This window comes from Mchenga conophoros, linkage group LG1 (assembly GCF_057382185.1).
Source record: "Mchenga conophoros isolate Kocher_MC1m ecotype Shallow Benthic linkage group LG1, M_conophoros_male_GT1.1, whole genome shotgun sequence".
Lineage (NCBI taxonomy): Eukaryota > Metazoa > Chordata > Actinopteri > Cichliformes > Cichlidae > Mchenga > Mchenga conophoros.
Window position 1 is genome coordinate 23,138,627 of NC_140526.1, and position 17,925 is coordinate 23,156,551.

A 17,925-nucleotide genomic window follows, 5' to 3' on the forward strand; every position below is an offset into this window, starting at 1 on the left:
TATACCAAATATAACGTCTCACAACACTCCAGCTCACATGTTAGTCTGCTCCAAGCATTCCCACAAAGGTCAGAGTTTTGTAGTAGTTAATACGTCATTTTTCTTAACATAATTGGTGATATAGGTTACAAGCAAGTCTGGCGCTGAACAGAAATTGTTGCGCTATGCTCCTTTGTTTATTGTGTTTATTGTGCATAAATAGTGAATTGTCCTGACACAATATTGCGTTTCGCTTCTGTTATTACCATGGTACATTGACAAAAATATATACTTTTATTCACAGGATAAAACAGTTGTTTTGTATCACTAATTGTCCAGTGCGATTACAGCATACAATATTATTGTCACTGCTACATTTCTGTAATGCTACCAGAAATTATTTCCACTACTAATTAATTACCGTTGAGCTCAAAGGTTATGGTAATAAACGGTTAACGAATGTGTATCTATGAGACGATTTGTGAGACTGGTAAACTTACCTTTGTTCGTACGATGGTCTTTCGTTCTACACGGTGCATTTCAAGGTCCTGTACCCATCCGTCGGTAAACTGTACCTGGGCTTGTTGCAGTGACCTGAAGTTACTAAACTTCATGAGTGTATGCACTCACTCCAAGAACCGTATAATTATAAATATGAGCGTGGTGAAAGTTGGGCAGCACGCTAACGTCTTTTGTCCACTCTGTGTGCTCGTAAGGGTCTAACCCTTTCACTCCTTTGATTTTTTCCTCGTATCTTTTCTTTGTCCTTTCGTCGAGTCTGTCTTTGTACGGACCGGCATTGTTCTCCTTTTGTTTTTGTACATTCCTTTTTGTACGTCAAAGAAAAAACAAGAAGGCATTGGAACCGGAGAATGAACGTTTTGCGGTGCTGCAAATGCTTGGATTGTTTTGCCACGAGTTCCCGGCATGCAATGCGCGAAAATCACGTGATTGCTAAACAAGGGAGAGGGTGCATCCGGCCTCCTCGGCTGTAATTGGTCCAGCCCAGAGTCGATCATGACCAATTGGCCAATCCAACACCTTTCATTATATATACCCTTCCTAAAAAAAAATCGCCAGCGGCCCACCGGGCAAATGCCCGGTATGCCCGATGGCCAGTCCAGCTATAGTGCTCAATTGGATTGAGATCTAGTGTCTGTGGAGGGTTTCTTAGTGCAGTGAGCTCATTGTCATGCTCAAGAAACCAGTTTGAGATGATTTCAGCTTTGTGACATGGTGCATTACACTGTGGTCATAATGGGATGAACATGACACATCAACAACAATACTCAGGTAGGCGTGTGTTGTTAAAACAATGCTTAGCTGGTACTAACCTGCCCAAAGTGTGGTACGGAAATATATCTATCACACCACCAGCAGCCTGAACTTTGAACACAGTGAACCAACAATCGTTTTTGTGTTTCCATGCTTTTTAAGCCAAATTGTGACCCTCCAATCTGTTTGTCCAATTTTGGATGACCCAGTGTGAAATTTAGCCTCGGTTTTCTGTTCCTAGCTGACAAGAGTTGTTTTCTGCTCCTGTTGCCCATTTTTTCCACACACTTTGAGCCGCTTAGTACCATGTGAGCATCATTTAAACACCACAGTCTGACTGAGTACTGTTGCTCATTACATCCATCCCATTATGACCACAGTGTACAATCTTCTGATGGCAGTTTCCAGTAGGAGGAGTTCACCAGCTCTCAATCCAGTAGAACACCAGTGAGATGTGGTAAAACTGGAGAGTCGCGTTATGGATGTGCAGCTAACAAATCTGCATCAACTGTGTGATGCTATCACGTCAGTATAGACCAAAATCTGTGAGGAATTAAGAATTAAGGCAGTTCTGAAGGCAAAAGGGGACCAAACCAGTACTAGCAAGCTATACCTAATAAAGTGACCTGTGAGTGTATAAATTATTACTGTAATTTAACTCCCAAAATCAAGGCTGACAATAGCTGCTGTTGTTTGCTTGCTGGTTTCAGCACTTTGTTCTCATTGTACTTCTAGATGTTTCCAGTGTGCTTTCTTTTCTAACTGAGATTATGAACATTATGCCTTGCTGGATATGCTATGCATGGATACTCTAGGTGTGAAGAGAGTGCCTACAGTGATGTGATTGTCATTTTTCACTGTGATTATTTTTTTTGTTAATGATATTCTAAGTCAGATAATCTGCCTGAACTATATTTTTGCATAGCTCTACATTTGTAATGCTTTTGCTGAATTCCTGTAGGGAGGTCACTGGGGTTGGCGTTGAGCCACAGCCCCCTGTGTCTCTTATTGGGACTGCTGATGCTGCTGACCGTCCTGCTCTGCCCTGACACATGACCTCGTTCACCCCAGCCGAATCAGGAGACCCCCTCATCCACATGATGATTGTCTTTCTGCGCAATGCTGTATTTCTTTGAAATAAACAGCATTTAAAGCTTTCCGTACTCTTTTTACCAACACTGTAATTGATCTTGCATAACTATTACTTTACCATCAACATTTAGCACTGAAAGAACAAAGTTAACAGTTTGAGAGAGTAGGAGCTGTTTGTTTTAATCAGCAAGTCTATCTAATACCCACAGATCCTAGACTATTTATTTATTTTTGTACAAACCTATCTAAACACTGTCCCATATATATCCTTCTCAGGGATGCCATACCTAGAAATAATACTTAAAAATGATAAAGGTTAGAATATAATTGTTGTGCAGTTATTATGAGAGAAATCTGTTGTACAAAGTTATTTATTTTTGGGGAACTATAGGTTTATGTGAGTAATAGTGATAACACTTTCTATATATCTGTCTATTTTGAGTTATCTTGATTACAAAACAATACTTAGTAGGGCCTGATTGTATTAGTATTGATCAACTTTGATCTGTTGTTGCTGTGAGTTTTGTACTGTTGTGCACAATTGGTGGTGTGATTAAAATGAATCTAAATGATCAATAAACTGAACCAATCTACCTCTGATTGACTCTTTTTATTGCTTTATTGCTTGTTAACAGAGCTGAGTCTTACCCACAGTTCTGTTCACCATTCAAAAAGCATTTGACACTAGAGATGACAGATTACTAAAGATAAAACCGGAGATAACGGTATCAACGGGATGGCACATTGGTTAAATAGCTACCACATTGATAGATACCACTGTGTGCAAATAAATAATAACTCCGGTTTCATTGTGAGGTTCAACAAGGAGGGCTCTAAACTGTTTATACCGTAGAAAAAGTTTGGAATAGCTTCTGAATACAGTTGAAATGAGCAATAAATCAGATCAAAACAAAGCTTATCATATTTAGTAACAGACAAATAAGGAATGAAGTCAAAATCATGATCACTGATGATGAAACAGAAAGAGTGTATGAAACTAGATTTTTTGCAATAGGTAATTGGATATTATAGGTAATGGACCATTACGGCAAGGCTGGGATGGTCAGTTTGGTAAAGTAAATCCGTTGGGCATCTTTCTTTGCCTTTAGACAACAATTCTGATGGCAAAAGAGCCAAACGGGACAGGCCAAAAAAAAAAAAGAAAAAAAAGAAAAAAAAGAAAGAGTGTATGAAACTAGATTTTTTGCAATAGGTAATTGGATATTAATCACATTTGCAAGGGTCGTATAAAGAATTCCTTTTCTTCTTTCAGTTGCTTCATTTAGGGGTCGTACATCACTCTTATTTTTAAAAATGGGTGCTAGTACAATTCTTCTCCATCCCCTAGGCATCCTCTCACACTCTAATCTGGTCCACTGCCCCCTCTCCTGGATGTCTCCTCCACAGTTATGTCATCTGGACCAACTGCCTTTTCACTCTTCATCCTATTTATAGTTTTCCTTGCTTCCTCTTTACTAATCCTCTGCACTTCCTCATTCACTGTCCTCCATCTATCCTCAACTTTCTCTCATTTTCGTCATTCATGAGCTCCTCAAAGTAGCCTTTCCACTTTCTCAGCAAACTTTATTCATTACTACATTTCCATCTCTATCTCAATCACCCTAACCTGCTGCACATCCTTTCCAGCTCAACCTTGCTCCTTCAAAAATATTATTTATTTTAATATATCGCTGAGGAATTATTGATCACCATTTCCATTTCAATTCCCATCAATATCATACATCTGAGGCACTGCGCTTTCTCCACAAGAATGATTAAAAACTATTTTTAATGTATATACTTTATTATACTCCCTTATGAGATTCAGTTAAAATTAAGGCTTATTATTAATTATTTTTCTTCGATTAAAATAATATGTAGTGTATCCAAATGTATCCAAAAGAGATTAAGAATAGGTTTTGACTCTTTATGTAAGAATTATGTAAAATGTACTTTTAACACATTTATTTTACAATGCTCGACTTAAAAATGTGTGGAACTTGGCTTCAGCTAGCTTGTAGCGTCTCATGTTTACAATTGAAATAAATAAAGGCGTGATGAGATTAGTTATATCGGGGTCGTTGTGCTGAAAGTGCTCCGTGGACATTAGATAAGGCCGGAGTGCCGCCCAGAAGGTGGGAGCTGTTTCTGAACGTGGCCAACGGGCTGCTGCACTGACTGTACAGCGAGCCTGTCAAACACAAGCAACACAGCCAACATGGCGGACTGGGGTGAGAAACTAAGTTGGGAAGGATGGCTATCTGTACAACATTTACTTGTCGCACTCGGTGTTTTAAGGGCCTAATACACCTCTCATTGTTAACTCCGGGTGTCAGATGTGGACTGACCTAACGACTCTCATGTTGTTGTTTTTACAGACGCTGACAACTTCGAGCCGGAGGAACCGATTAAAAAGGCGGCAGCGCTGGACAAATGGGAAGGCGAGGACGAAGATGAAGATGTTAAGGTACAATATCGTGACGAACACTCGGTACAGTCTGAGCCGCTTTTTAAAATCGGCCACCGGTTGTTTGCGAGCTGTTAGCTGACCGAGAAAGCGATAGGATGTAATGCCACGCTTCGTCGTGGTTTCTCGTCGCCTGTCAGTCCGAACCTCCGAACCCCTGTTAGCTTTATGCTAACTCATGTGGCTCCAACAGGCAGCCTCTGGAAACTCTAGCTCAGCTAACGGTATGCTGGTATTCGAGTTTCAGTCATTCAAACGTATTGTTAACAAACTGAATAATGGCGTGCCAGTTCATACTTATGGGTTTAATCAAATTTTGGACGTTAGTAGTGTTTTCTACTTCTCTTGGTGTCATGAATTTTGATAGCGGTGCTTGAAGCAAATCTCTCACCGGACGGGCCACTTGAGCTAGCTAGTCTGCTAGCTCTCGTGTATTGTTGCGTCTGTAAATAAGCTTTAATGTTGGGTAACCTCAGTATTGAGTGATTTGGTCATGTGTTCCTAATATACAGGTCCATCCCATTATTACACAGATTTAGTTACATTAAACGATTATTGGAGATTAGCATAATTATGTCTACTCTGGCAAACCCACAGCTTGAGTCACGTTGAGTATGAGGCGGCGTTAGCGTGCTAACCAACTTTAGCCCCATTCAGATGAAATCATCCATTGGGTTGATGACTCAACTCAGCCAAGAACTAGGCCTGGAACTTTCCGACTTTACAGCAGGCAGTAGGAAGCCGCTGTTCAGCTGATACCGTAATACAGGTGGCTGCTACGTGAAAGCTGGCACAGTCTCTGTCCAGAAGCCTCAGATAATTGATCCTGTGGAAAGTGCTGGCAGAGGCCTCTTCAGTTCTCCCGTTTTCTGTCGCATATGGCGTCCAGACTGAAGAGCCTGGTGGTTTTATGTCCACTGTAGTACAAAATGGTCATTGTTTAGGAAGAAGGGTTAAGATTTTTGTGGAAATAAGACAATAGCACAAAGTTAATTTTTACTCAAGATAATTACATTTATTCCCAGGCGACTTTCATCCTGCTGCTGCTGTTGTTGTTGTTCATAACCTGCTGGAAATGCAACAGGCCGGTTGTCAAATGTTTATTGTGTAGTAATTCACAGTTTAAAGTATTGGATATTTCAGTTAGAAATTAGTGTCTTCTTGGATAGGATTACATTTATTTGTAGTGACACTTAAGGTGGATCTTAATATAAGACAGCAATCTACAGGATCACAACCCAAGTGATGTCTGAAGAGTCATCACCTATAAATTAATAATTTATAGGTGAACGGGCGGGGAAGAGGGATGGTGATAAGGGGCAAAAACCAACAAAACAAACAGACAAATGCATATATCAATCACCTGGATCACCTGTTGAGAAAGAAAAAAGAGAAAACAAGTAAAGAAAAAGAGAGCAATATAATAAACGACATCATCACAATGATCTATGTGAATATAACAGTAAATACTAAATATTATACATTATTGTGCAGCACATAAGATCGACAGCGCACAGTGTGCTTTGAGGTAGGAGCCAAAAAGGATAAAATTAATAAATTAACACTGATGTCATAACTCGTAACTCATTGTCATGAATTACAGAATCTTAAGCTTTAATGTTGTTATATTTTTTTGATTCTTAACCACTGTTTAATATATACAAGTTCTGCATTATCACACAGTATTAAGCACTCACTGTGTGCATGTGGTACTTTAAGTTGACTGTAGACTGTACTATTTTTATTCTTTATCCTGGTACTGTAACACAGTTATTACCCTTGTTGGATCAGTAACATTGATCGATCCAGCTTATATACATCTGCACCAGTGTAATCAGGACTAGAATATTTTGAACAAGAGGTAGAACAAAAGTTATTCATCTTCAGAAAATGAAGTGGCAGCTGTTGCATGTCGATAACTGATCATTTTAGTTTTAAAAAGTTTAGATTTTTTGTTATTTTAAAATAAAAATTCTGACTGATTGCAGCCTTTGAACTAACTTACATTCGTAAAGTTGTCTAACTCTGTAGGTGTTAAGATGTTGCTCAGAAAAAAATTGTTATTGTTTGTTTTTTTGTTTTGTTTATTTTTGGTTATATTGTACATCTTTGGCTATATATTTATAACTTCTAGCATAGATATTAATAAAAAGGCAACAATTACACACATTACGTTCTGTGTTCACAGGACAACTGGGACGATGATGAAGAAGATGAAGAGAAAAAAACAGATGTGAAGAAACCAGGTTTGTACTCCAGTACCGCTTGCCTTTCACTAATGGATTATACTTGATTACTGAATGATTTTATGTTTCTTATGTCATTATTTTAATTTGCAGAACCAAAGGTTTCTGAAAAGAAAAAGCTTAGTGAAAAGATAAAAGAGAAAGAAAACCGGATGAAGAAGAAACAACAGGAGGCAGTGGAACAGCAAGAAGTAAGTCCCACTTTCTCATCTGTAAACCTTCTGACTCTATGCTCGTTTATCTCTAATAATATCTTAACTCTTACATTTTTATTTACAGGAAGACGAGCTCACTCTTGAAGAACAGCTGGCAGAAAAATTAAGAGTGAAGAAATTACAGGAAGACGCAGACTTGGAGCTAGCAAAAGATGCTTTTGGTAAGACCGGATCAGGTGTAGAAACTTTTTTTTTATCAAGAATATGAGGTCTTCCACAAAATCAGGTTGTATAACTGATGCAATACATTTAGTTTGCAATACATTAGTCGCTGTTGCTTGTAGTTAACATTTAACTAAGACTTAAAAGGCTTAAATACTTGTTTGGGTTTTACATTTTACACAGATGTCCCAGTAATCCTGCTGTAGATGCCACATACTATACCTCACCTCCAAAGGAACAATGCACCATTCTATTATCTGTAAAATGTTTAGAGTGGACTCTAAAAGCTGAAGCTTTAAGTAAGATCTTTACACATGCTTTGGGAAAGCTGTGATTTGAGGAAAATATTTGTGTTTTGTGGTCCTGATGCTGTAGACTCTGTGTTTTTTAAACTGCCGCATGTCTAACAAAAGTATATACTACAGATATGGGATTTTTGAGACCTGATATTGTTCATCTTGTTGTGATTAATGTATGTAATGGTGACCTTTAAATATTTTTCAGGTGTTGGCAGCACTTCAAACAGTGTCACTGGAATTGATGCCATGTGTCCATCTTCCAAAGAAGACTTCACAGAGTTTGAAAAAATGCTAAAAGAAAAGATAACCCAGTTTGAAAAATCTGTGCATTATTCAAGTTTCTTGGAGTCATTGTTTCGGGAACTTTGTATTTCATGTAAGTCTTTTTTTCCTGCTTTTACTGAACATTTTTTATTACACTTGTCTTAAATTAAAAATGCACTGGGCTTGTCCAATAACTACTTATTTTTCTTCCTCTTACAGTGGAAGTAGATGACTTGAAGAAAATCAGTAATTCCCTGTCAGTCCTACTTAGTGAAAAACAGAAACAAGAAAAAGTAAGTGACTGCATGCTTGCATTTATTAAGTTAATTAAGTTTCTATTCAGCAGGGGGTGCTACTCACCCAATACTTACTCGATGTCCAATCATAAAAAGTAAACTCTGGCAAAAGTTTGTAGTTATATAGTCGTTTTCAAATATATATGTATTTAGTTTAAGTCGCTTTTATTTGCCTTCTACAGCAAAACAAAGGAAAAAAGAAGAAGAAGGGGGTCTTAGCTGGAGGTGGTTTGAAAGCACAGCTCAAAGATGACCTTGACTATGCAGCGTTTGATGGAGGCTACGCCCAAGACTATGAGGACTTCATGTGACACTGGCTTCATCACTACTGCCCTTTCCCCTTCTCCCGACTGTCAGAAATGCAGCTGTACCTTCTCATGCTGTCCAGTGCCATCCTGGAAAATCTGAACTGTGTCTTGCCCCCTTCATTTTGCTTCAGTGACCAGAGGGACTATACCAGGGAGCATCCAGTCTCGCCACTCACGGTTTTTTTCTTCTTCTTCTTCTTTTCTCCTTCCATGCAAATGGAATTGCCTTTTCTCTCTCATTCAGCCTCAACTCACAAACAAATCACGCGGAATCTGTTGCTCGACCCTGCTACAACGGAGAATACTACCATAACTGCTGTTATCTGAGTTTTGCAGGGCTTGTTTTTTGTTTTTTTGTTTTTTTGTTTCTTTTTAAATTAAATGTTGCTCCTGTCAAAATGTCAGATACAGTATTGCAGTTATAAGTCTAGTGACATAGAAACACATGGTTCTATGCAAATCCTTTAAACAGAATGTCATGTATATATTATAGGTCTCACTTACCTGTGGATGATTTTCTTACAGGCAAGTGTATATAGTATCTATAACTTCAGTTGCCAAATGCAGACAATTATTCAGTCCATTATTCATCTTTATTTCTGGAAAGGTTGACTGACGCAATATGAACGTAGTAGTTGTAAGCTTGCAGAGAGCACACAACATTCACTGTAAGATAAAAGGGATAGAGAAGTATAATAAATGTGACTTTAAAACCTCACAGCCATTCTCTTGATATCTCTGGAATATCCTTGAAAATATGGAGCAAACAGTACTTAGTTTTTTTTGTTTTTGTTTGTTTGTTTGTTTTGTTTTTTGTGCATGACAGAAAATTACTAATTGATTTCTACTAATGCAAAAAAAGTATGGATCAGGCAAGTGGATTAACTTGCTACAACTGGTCTCCTAATTGTTGCTTCTGCAGGCTTGTATCAAGTGTGATGAGGAGCGGGGGCTTATGGGCTTCACCCCACCATGTCTTCATATGGGCTACAGTTGGCTGAAAGGAGAGTTTTTCTCCTGTCTTTTTTTTTTTTTTTTTTCTTTTTAAGCAGTTGACCAGTTTAAATGTTACATGGACAATTGGATACATACAATGTGGAAGATACAGCATCTGCAGTGTTTTATAAGCATCTAATTTAATAAATCACTGGTCAAAAAAATATTGTTTTTGTCCTTGTTTATAGTACAGTTGGAAAGATGATAATACTTGTGTAATAAATACTCTATTTACATTTTCAAGTAAATATTTGCCACAGTAATGTAAAGTGAGAGGAAGAAACATTACATATTCCTTGAGATGAAGATGCAAGAAATTAGCATAACAGTTTAGTTACTCTTCAAGTGGGGGTGGGGGATATTTATGGATGTATAAACAAAAACATGTTAACACCATCTGGTTTCATTTTAGCAAGTCATCGTCTGGTCTTCATGTTGTTCCTAGGTCTCCTCTTGTCTAGTTTCTGGCTTTTGTACGTTTTCCCTCAGGGTTTCTGGTGCTACGTCTACGACTGCTGCGTGGTGCGTTTGCCCTCTGCCGGCGCTGGTTCTGCCTGCTTTCCCCTCTCACGATGTTTGTTCCTACTGTCTGACCTTGAGAGCGCTGCATTGTTTGAAAGACGTTCTGGCGTGTAACCTCACGGTCTCCACAAATAAACGTTAGCGCTATGCCCTCATTGGTTTTCATGACCCGAGATGTGGCGTCAGAAGTACCGTCAAAGCAGCGGCCAAGTGCAATTTCTTTGGCTGTGCGGGGATCCTGGTCTGTCACCGTATAAATTCCGTAGTTATGGCCCAGAGGGTCAAGAGGCGCCAGCATGGTGAACTCATTGGTGTCATTGTTGACAGCTAGGGGCAGGTGGTTGACTAAATACTCCTGAAGCATTGAGTTGACATGATCTCTCTTGCAGCTTCCTTGTGGGATCACCTTCACCAGTGTACGATCTACACGTTCCTGATCGTACAGCATCCCACTGCACTTGAATTCCAGACACACTGCTGAAACAGATGTCTGGTCCATGTCGCGAATGCTGCGAGTGTCTCGAAGGCCGTACAACTGGCCTACGGTCTTGGGATGGGTACCGCCCATGTTGTGGGACCGCACATTGATCTCATGCGGGCTGTTGATTTTGACCTTGATGTAGCAGGCCCGGTATTCCATAGGCTTGGGCCACCAACTTAGGTAATCCTCCGTCCAGCTCATGGGGTCATCTTCATTAAAGGGCACTGTGTTGTAATCGTAGCGATCTCCTTCGACTCTTGAGAACCGGAAGTGTGCTGCACTAAATGGGGCCTCCTCACATTCTTTCAAGTTCTCAAATGGGTACACTGGTCCGTTACCTTCCTCGGCTGTGTTGGGGCTTGGTTTTGCTACATTGATGCTGAATGCTGTCTTCTTCACTCTGGGGTCCTCGTGGTCAGATCGCATGTAGTTTAGTTTACCAAGGTAAGGCTGAGGCACTCCAATGAGGTTGGGATTGAATTTGGGAGCAGACGGGACAGCCTCCAGTTCCTCTCCACCGAGGTTGGCCATGATATAGGCGGTATAGGCGTCAGCTTTCTGTTCATCGCAGAAAGCAGGAAGACAAGCTCCATTGGGACCAGTGACCACACTATCAAATCGGCCCCAGGCACGGGGATTGGTGGAGTAGCCAGCTTTGGGCTCCATATTTATGAGACTGATCACAACTCCTTCCACCTGCTCGCTGGGCATGAACCGTTCACTGCGGAAAGCCCGAACTTTCACATAACACCTACGGTTCTCTGGGACATCCAAGTTAAACAGTCGCCTTTCTCTGATCTCCATGTTACCAATCAAAAATGTTCTCTCCTCCCTTTTGCCTCTTTTCTTCTTCTCCACCTGCAGACTCCCCTCCTCCTCCCACAGACCAGTTTCAGGGTTCAGTGACCACAGCTTCATGGTGTTGAGGTGCTCTGACATCTGAACCTGAGTAGAGTCCAGTGAAACCTTTACTTCACCTGCATTCAGTGGCTCATTGTTTTCTTCACCTCTAAAGTCAACTGAAAACATGCCATAGGTCCTCAGTGGCATGGTATCACCTTCATCTCCGATAAAATTTAGATCACTTTGAGCTGCGGCAGCTGTGGAGATGTCTCTGGGGTCGAGAAATGTTACACTAGCACTGACGTTACCCGTGAAGACTTCGCCATTTTCCTTGTAGAAGGAATAGGGAGGAATCTGGATTTGAACCATTGGCTCCTGGCTCTCTACCTCCCCAAGCTCAAGAGTATTGGTTTCTGTGGAGCTGATTGTCACAGGGGCTTTTTTTCTGAGAAGTTTTATCTCATGGTAAACAGCCCCACCTTTGGTGTTAAATGGAAGCACTTTTGTGGTGTTGACAAATTTCTGCATGTTGTCCATGAAGGTTAATACTAGCCTCTCTGTATCTTGGGGGATTTGGATAGAGAAGGTTCCTTTGTAGCCTGTACGACTAATTCTGACTCCATTCATAAAAATATGACCAAACCGCATTGGTTCTCCATTGTCTGCAGCAATGGCCCTACCATGCACAATGGACTTAGTGTCCACACATTTCTGGCAGCCACACTTGGTCACCACCATGGTGGGCAGTTGGTAGCCCTGACATGTTAGCTGTCTTTCCTCCATTTTTGCCACACTGCAGCAATAAGCCACTTTGTCTTTGCACCTGATACCATTGTCGAGCTGTTCAGCACATGTACTTGGGGGACACTTGCCCACATCGTAGTAGAATGAGTTGGTACTGTTTTGGAAGCAGTCGTGTGGAAGGCGGATGAGGTGGGATTCAGGTTTAGGGTTGCATGAATGCTCATCTCTGCCTGTGTTTAGATGAAGAAATTAAAATGATTTAGTTTGCGTATACTAAAATTCTCACTTCTGTGTATTCAGCACGTGTTTTCACTTAATTAATACTGCACCTAAGATCCTGAGAGTAGCTGTTTTAGTCTTAATGGCTCCAGTTGGACCACTTGCTCTGCAGTAGTATTCTCCAGACTGCTCTGGATGCAGATCTCTTATGACCAAGGTGCTTTCTGACTCCTTCTCCATGAGAGTGTTATTGTGAAACCTGTTGGTTTACAAAACAAATGAAATAATTCAATAGGAGTTCAACATGTCTACTGTCTAAAATTCCAATATAATTAGTCCTACCATTGGTATGCATCCGGCTGTGGCGTTCCTGCAACTTTGCAGCAGAAGGCAGCACTTTGTCCTGCCCTCCTGACCTTGCTTTCAGGATTGCTCAACACATGAAGTTTCTCTAAAAAACAGAAATAAAATATTACCTCTACATGTTAAACAGATTGTACTTTAGTAAATATGCAGTTCAGAATTATTCTTTCATATTTGGATCCACAAGTAATTCTATAGACATCTACCGGCTCTTTTTAGCTGGACGCTGAGGACAGAGGTACGCTCACTGCTCTTGGGCACAACAACATCAAGGGGGGCATGGCCCTTGAGCCTGACAGTCAGGGTTGTGTTGCCATCAGGGCAGATATTGGGTATGCGGAAATGTCCATTGTGGTCTGTAAGGGTAAGGAATTTGCCAGAGCGAAGGATGGCGGCCCCTTTGGCGACAAGACCACCAGCGCTGCGTACAGAACCCAACATTGTGTGTTCTTCACACATGCATTCACAGTCAGAGTTTGCTTGCCCCATCACACACTGCAGGGAACAAGCTAAGGAGTAACATAAAAACAAGAAAAAGTTTATTAGTAACAAATTTGTAATTGCATATATGTGCTATGTTATTATCTGTGTAGCCTAATTAAGCCTTTTTTTTCACCTGTCTTTGGGCACTCAGGTCCATTACATGCTTTCCCATCTAATTTTGGCCCACTGCACAGCAGCGAGTCAGATTGACAATTTCGATGGCGAAGTTGCACCCCCACTTGGCCACAGAGGGCAGGACATGGGCTCCAGTCTGACCATGGTCCCCAGGTTCCCTGAATGTTAATACTGTTGTGTGCTGGGGGAAAGAAAAAAAAAATAGAAGTACTCTGAAAAGTAATTTTACTTAGATTATGAAAAAAAAAATTTAACAAACAAAAAAAAAATAGATCTTTTTTACTGCACAGAGGCAAACAGAAAAAAAATGTTCATGGCCAAACCTTTTGGACATAGGAAACGGACTGCATAGTTGGAGCAGTTGAGCTGGGGACCTTGCTCTTCATTCAGGCACCAGAAGCCCACAGTCGGGTCTGCATGGACCGTCTCCCCAGTTTCACGCGCTGGGATCCATTCAGTGGTTCTGGCTTCGATTGCCTTTGGAGTTTCGCATACACGGGTACGGTAATAGAAACGAATGGCATCCAGCTGTTCATAATCTCCACGGCCTCCAGGATGATCAACATTGAACCATGTCGACCACTGATAGTTATCTATGTGCAAAGAGAGTGCGGAAATAAATATGGTCCTAATAGCACCTCATTGTTACAGTGTTCAACATATCTCATAAAACTTAAGACGATAGAAAGAACACTTTATATCAGTCAGAAAATTTATTGGATTTTTAAGAAACAAAAGTTACCTTCTGTTTGGTAGACAGCAGAACTAGACTCTTTGCCACTTTGTCTCCATGATCCTGCAAAGGACATATCACAAACATTTGATTAGCTCATGTCACGTTTGTCATGGCGATGTAATGTTCCATATTGACAGAAGATGGCGCTAAACATATTTGAAAAACTTGAGCTTTTACGCATTAAATCTAGCTTTACAGACATAGAGTTACATCTATGTCAGTTTTTGAGAGCAGGGCTCAGTAGTGTCAATTTGCCTTTATACATGTAATGTTTCATTTCCACTTAAGTGGAAAACTGAAGTTTAAGTTAAAACTTAATTATTAACTGAATTAAAATGTATTTAAAAAATTAAAAACTTTATTAAACAGCCCATAAGAACGGGAAAGAAAGATTATTTAAGTGAGTTTGAGTGTGGATGTTGGTGCCAGAGTAAGAGACCATGCAGTGATTTTTACTGCGGAATCAGTTTTGTGTTCAGTACAGTGCCTGTTGAAATACTAAACATCACAGACATTTGAGCAGTGGTTTTGGCCAGAGATTTCTCCACATTCTGTCAATGTTCTTACAGACTCCAGATGAAACACCCAAATTCTTTGTAATTTTATGTTGAGAAACGTTATTCTGAACATGCAGTCTTTCACAGAGTTGTCAAGCCTTCCGGCCCCCCATCTTTAGTTGTGAAAGACTCTGCCTCTAGTTTTTTTTTTTTTTTAGTACCCAATCACTGACCAGTTGCAGTTTAAACTACACACCACATGTTTTTAGCATTACTGAACTTGGCAGTCACGTCCTTTTATCAAACATTTCGCTTTCATCAATGTTTTTTTCCCGCACAAAACTTTGAAAAACGTTTACGATTTGATACATTGTCATCAATCATGCTAATCAAATGGTTTGCAAATCACTGCACTCTATACTCTTTACACGGCATTACGATGCGCGAATGCGTGCTGGCTGTGATGCTTTGTAACTTTTCTTTAATCATCTTTTTACTCAAATGATGACAAAAGGAGCTTTTTGTGAGAGACCCACCTTGAGCTGTAACAACAGTGGCTGCAGTGATTCCCAAGAAAATGAACAGACACCTCAGCGACATTTTCACACTCTTCTGCCACGTTTGACACTTGAACTTTCACCCCTGGTATGTGTGCTTCTCACAAGGAACTTCAGTGGAGAAAAAAGTGTTTCATGTTAGCAGCGTTTGATAAAACCATCCAAATTTTAAAATATGTATTGACACTCAAACTGACTTATTGCATTAGCTGCCAAAAGTAATAAAATAATAGTTCATGTTTAGATTGAAAATTTGTCCTTAAGTATATTCACCATTATACATTTGATCTTTTTAGCTTTTGGGATGAAACACCCCCCCCCAAACATGGCTGGACAGAGCCCCCCTTCCCCCTCAGATTACACATCTGTGTTAGTCATCAGTATTTGTCAGGGGAACACTCAAACATTTGTGCATCCACTGTTGAAACACTGGCCTCACCGTCCAAATCTCCACACAGAAGGTTCAGATTAGCACACTTTAAAAATTGTACACTGCAGACTAATTTGTCACCTTTGCTTGTAAGATGAAAGAACAGAGAAAGTGTTAATGAAACAACACGTTAGTTAGGCTTGAGATGGATGGGTTGAAGGAAATGAAGAAAAAAAGACTAATAGTAAAACTCGTATCAGCAAGACTAACCCGGAATAAGGCTACAGGTAAGACACCTGATTCCAGTCACAAATGGCACTAGTTAAATTCCAAGCTCTGGAATTTGAATAAACCCTCCACTTTCTGTAACATAATCAACCAACATCGGCCATAAGTACAGCTGCTCACTTTGATGTAGTGTTGCCACATCTCTGTGCAGTCTCAGCAGTTAGTAACAGACTTGTGACACATGAATTTGTGTAGCCCAGTAAACTGATTTTTACTTACCTTTCTCTGTTCTGAGCTTAGTTTTTGTTTCTCTCTTAGAATATCCTTCTTTTCTCTCCCGTTATACTTCTGTTTCACATTTCTTTCCTCCTCTTCAGTTCTTCCCTCCTCTGGTTCAACACACTCCTTCATGTCTCCTTTATACCTCTTCCCTCTTTGCCTCAGCCAACACCCCCTCCCCTCCCTCTGTGGCAGCGTGCCACAGTATCTTTGCACTAATATCTTTATAATTCATCACATTTCTTATAAAAGCCATGACGCACAACAGCTATTATATAGTCTTACATATATAAGATGGGAAATTCAACACATGCTGGTGTTAATAAAATCGATCCCCGTGCCCAAGATCAGTGCTGTCAGGGTCAATCTGGGCATTTGTCCTCTGCTCTGCTCTCAGTCTGCATGCTTCCTTCTTAAGCTGGAAGAGCTGGGGATTCAGATATTCCACATCAACTTTATAATCTTGTGATAGGCACAAGAAATAAAAAAAAAAGCATTTGTAGCAATTAGAAATTCAGATTTTGACCATTCGAAGAAGACAAAATCTTCAGTTATACTTTTTTCTTTCTTTTTACTCTCAGATGTGAAGCAGATTTGAGCGAATTAATTGTTTGCATGTGCATTTATCTCCATTTTGTTGTGTAATCAGTGAGCAACCTCTGTGCAGTGCCCCTGGACCAGCTGCTAGATCAAGGACACAGTGAGAGGAGAATTATGCCGAAAGTTTTTGGTGGCAGAGGAAACCAAATGAAACCTAAACAGGTGCTGTCAAATGCAGGCTTGGATTACTTGTCTGTATGGATTGCGTACTACTAACTGAAGATTTGGTTATTTTGTACAAGATGATAATAATAACATTTAGAAATGCACATTTTTTAAAAAACGTCTTATGACTCAGCAACCAAACAGCTGCTTATAGACACACGTACCCAGGAAGCAGCAACATTTTACCATTCATTTATTTCCTGACCTAGTGAAAGTACAGTCTGGGGGCCCGATTTTGGTCTCTACAAAGTCCTGAGGGACAAGTCTAGCTCTTTAACTGCTAAATGCTCCACTATGTTCACCAGATAGCTGCTACCTTTGTCTGGTGTTTGGTATTTATAGCTTTTCCAGACAAAAGAGAAAACAGCTGCAGGTTGAAACAACAAAAAAGCTCTGCAGAGATGAGCTAGAGATAACGCTGAATTGTTATCTCCAGCTCATCTCTGCTGCGTAAATCTATGTTATTAAAAACATAGATTTACGCAAGTGTTTTTTTTCCCCTCAGTGATGTTAAACCAGACAAAGAGGCACAGAGTCACAGAGCGAGCTAGAGGAGCAAAGTCTGTCATGTCTGTTAGAAATCCTGTAAAATTGTCAGCATCTGTTGTTTTTCCACAGAACATTTATTAGCTGACGTCTTTTTGTCAATTACAAGGCAAAGAACAACCTGCAGCGGAAGAATTTAACCGGGTCCTGCACCACAGGCCTCAGGCCAGGTAAAAGGACAAATGCCAGTGGCAAAGTTTGGTCAACTGCTTATTACATAAAACACATACAGTCGCATGTCTGTGAGCACAGGGTTCTCCGGAGGTGAAAAACCCAACACAATCAGGTTCAACAACCTTGAAGCTTCATGTTTAGTTTCCACCAATTACTGACTTTCCTTTGCAGAGATGCTTTGGTTTGGGGAGAGAAAATAAGCGTCAGTGTGGTCAAGTTTGGAGGCAGATAAAGGGCCAAAGCAATGCTCTGCCTTTGTTTACGTGTAGAAAAGGCACTCATGGAAAAATAGCGTATTCATCGACACGGTCGAGTGAGCGTGAAAATCTGAAATTGATGTAACGAGGCTGTATTTGCAATACTTTTCACTAAAACAAATTTATA

At 40.2% G+C, this 17,925-nt stretch overlaps 3 protein-coding genes across 3 annotated transcripts in view; 2 read left to right on the top strand and 1 right to left on the bottom strand.

Annotated features, from left to right (window-relative positions):
* The window catches only part of strc1 (stereocilin 1), a 47,036-nt gene extending 44,148 nt beyond the window's left edge, over positions 1–2,888 (top strand). The window contains exon 29 of the mRNA XM_085280638.1: positions 2,216–2,888. Within this exon, the coding sequence (XP_085136764.1) occupies positions 2,216–2,310 (95 nt within the window). The 3' untranslated portion in view covers positions 2,311–2,888. The remainder of the gene's footprint in view (positions 1–2,215) is intronic.
* A 1,545-nt stretch (positions 2,889–4,433) lies between these two features.
* Positions 4,434–9,643, top strand: eif3jb (eukaryotic translation initiation factor 3, subunit Jb). The gene is made up of 8 exons (XM_085270568.1): positions 4,434–4,577; positions 4,725–4,813; positions 7,002–7,059; positions 7,153–7,250; positions 7,339–7,435; positions 7,941–8,111; positions 8,219–8,292; positions 8,478–9,643. The coding sequence occupies exons 1-8, from the start codon at positions 4,565–4,567 to the stop codon at positions 8,604–8,606; spliced, it is 729 nt and encodes a 242-aa protein (XP_085126694.1). The 5' UTR covers positions 4,434–4,564; the 3' UTR covers positions 8,607–9,643.
* cilp (cartilage intermediate layer protein, nucleotide pyrophosphohydrolase) lies at positions 9,613–16,168 on the bottom strand. The gene is made up of 9 exons (XM_085270561.1): positions 16,057–16,168; positions 15,159–15,290; positions 14,132–14,185; positions 13,713–13,982; positions 13,388–13,570; positions 12,978–13,280; positions 12,751–12,859; positions 12,519–12,667; positions 9,613–12,419 (listed from the first exon to the last, which is right to left on the bottom strand). Exons 2-9 carry the CDS (start codon positions 15,220–15,222, stop codon positions 10,057–10,059), a joined length of 3,495 nt encoding a protein of 1,164 aa, XP_085126687.1. The 5' UTR covers positions 15,223–15,290; positions 16,057–16,168; the 3' UTR covers positions 9,613–10,056.
* Positions 16,169–17,925: the final 1,757 nt, after the last annotated feature.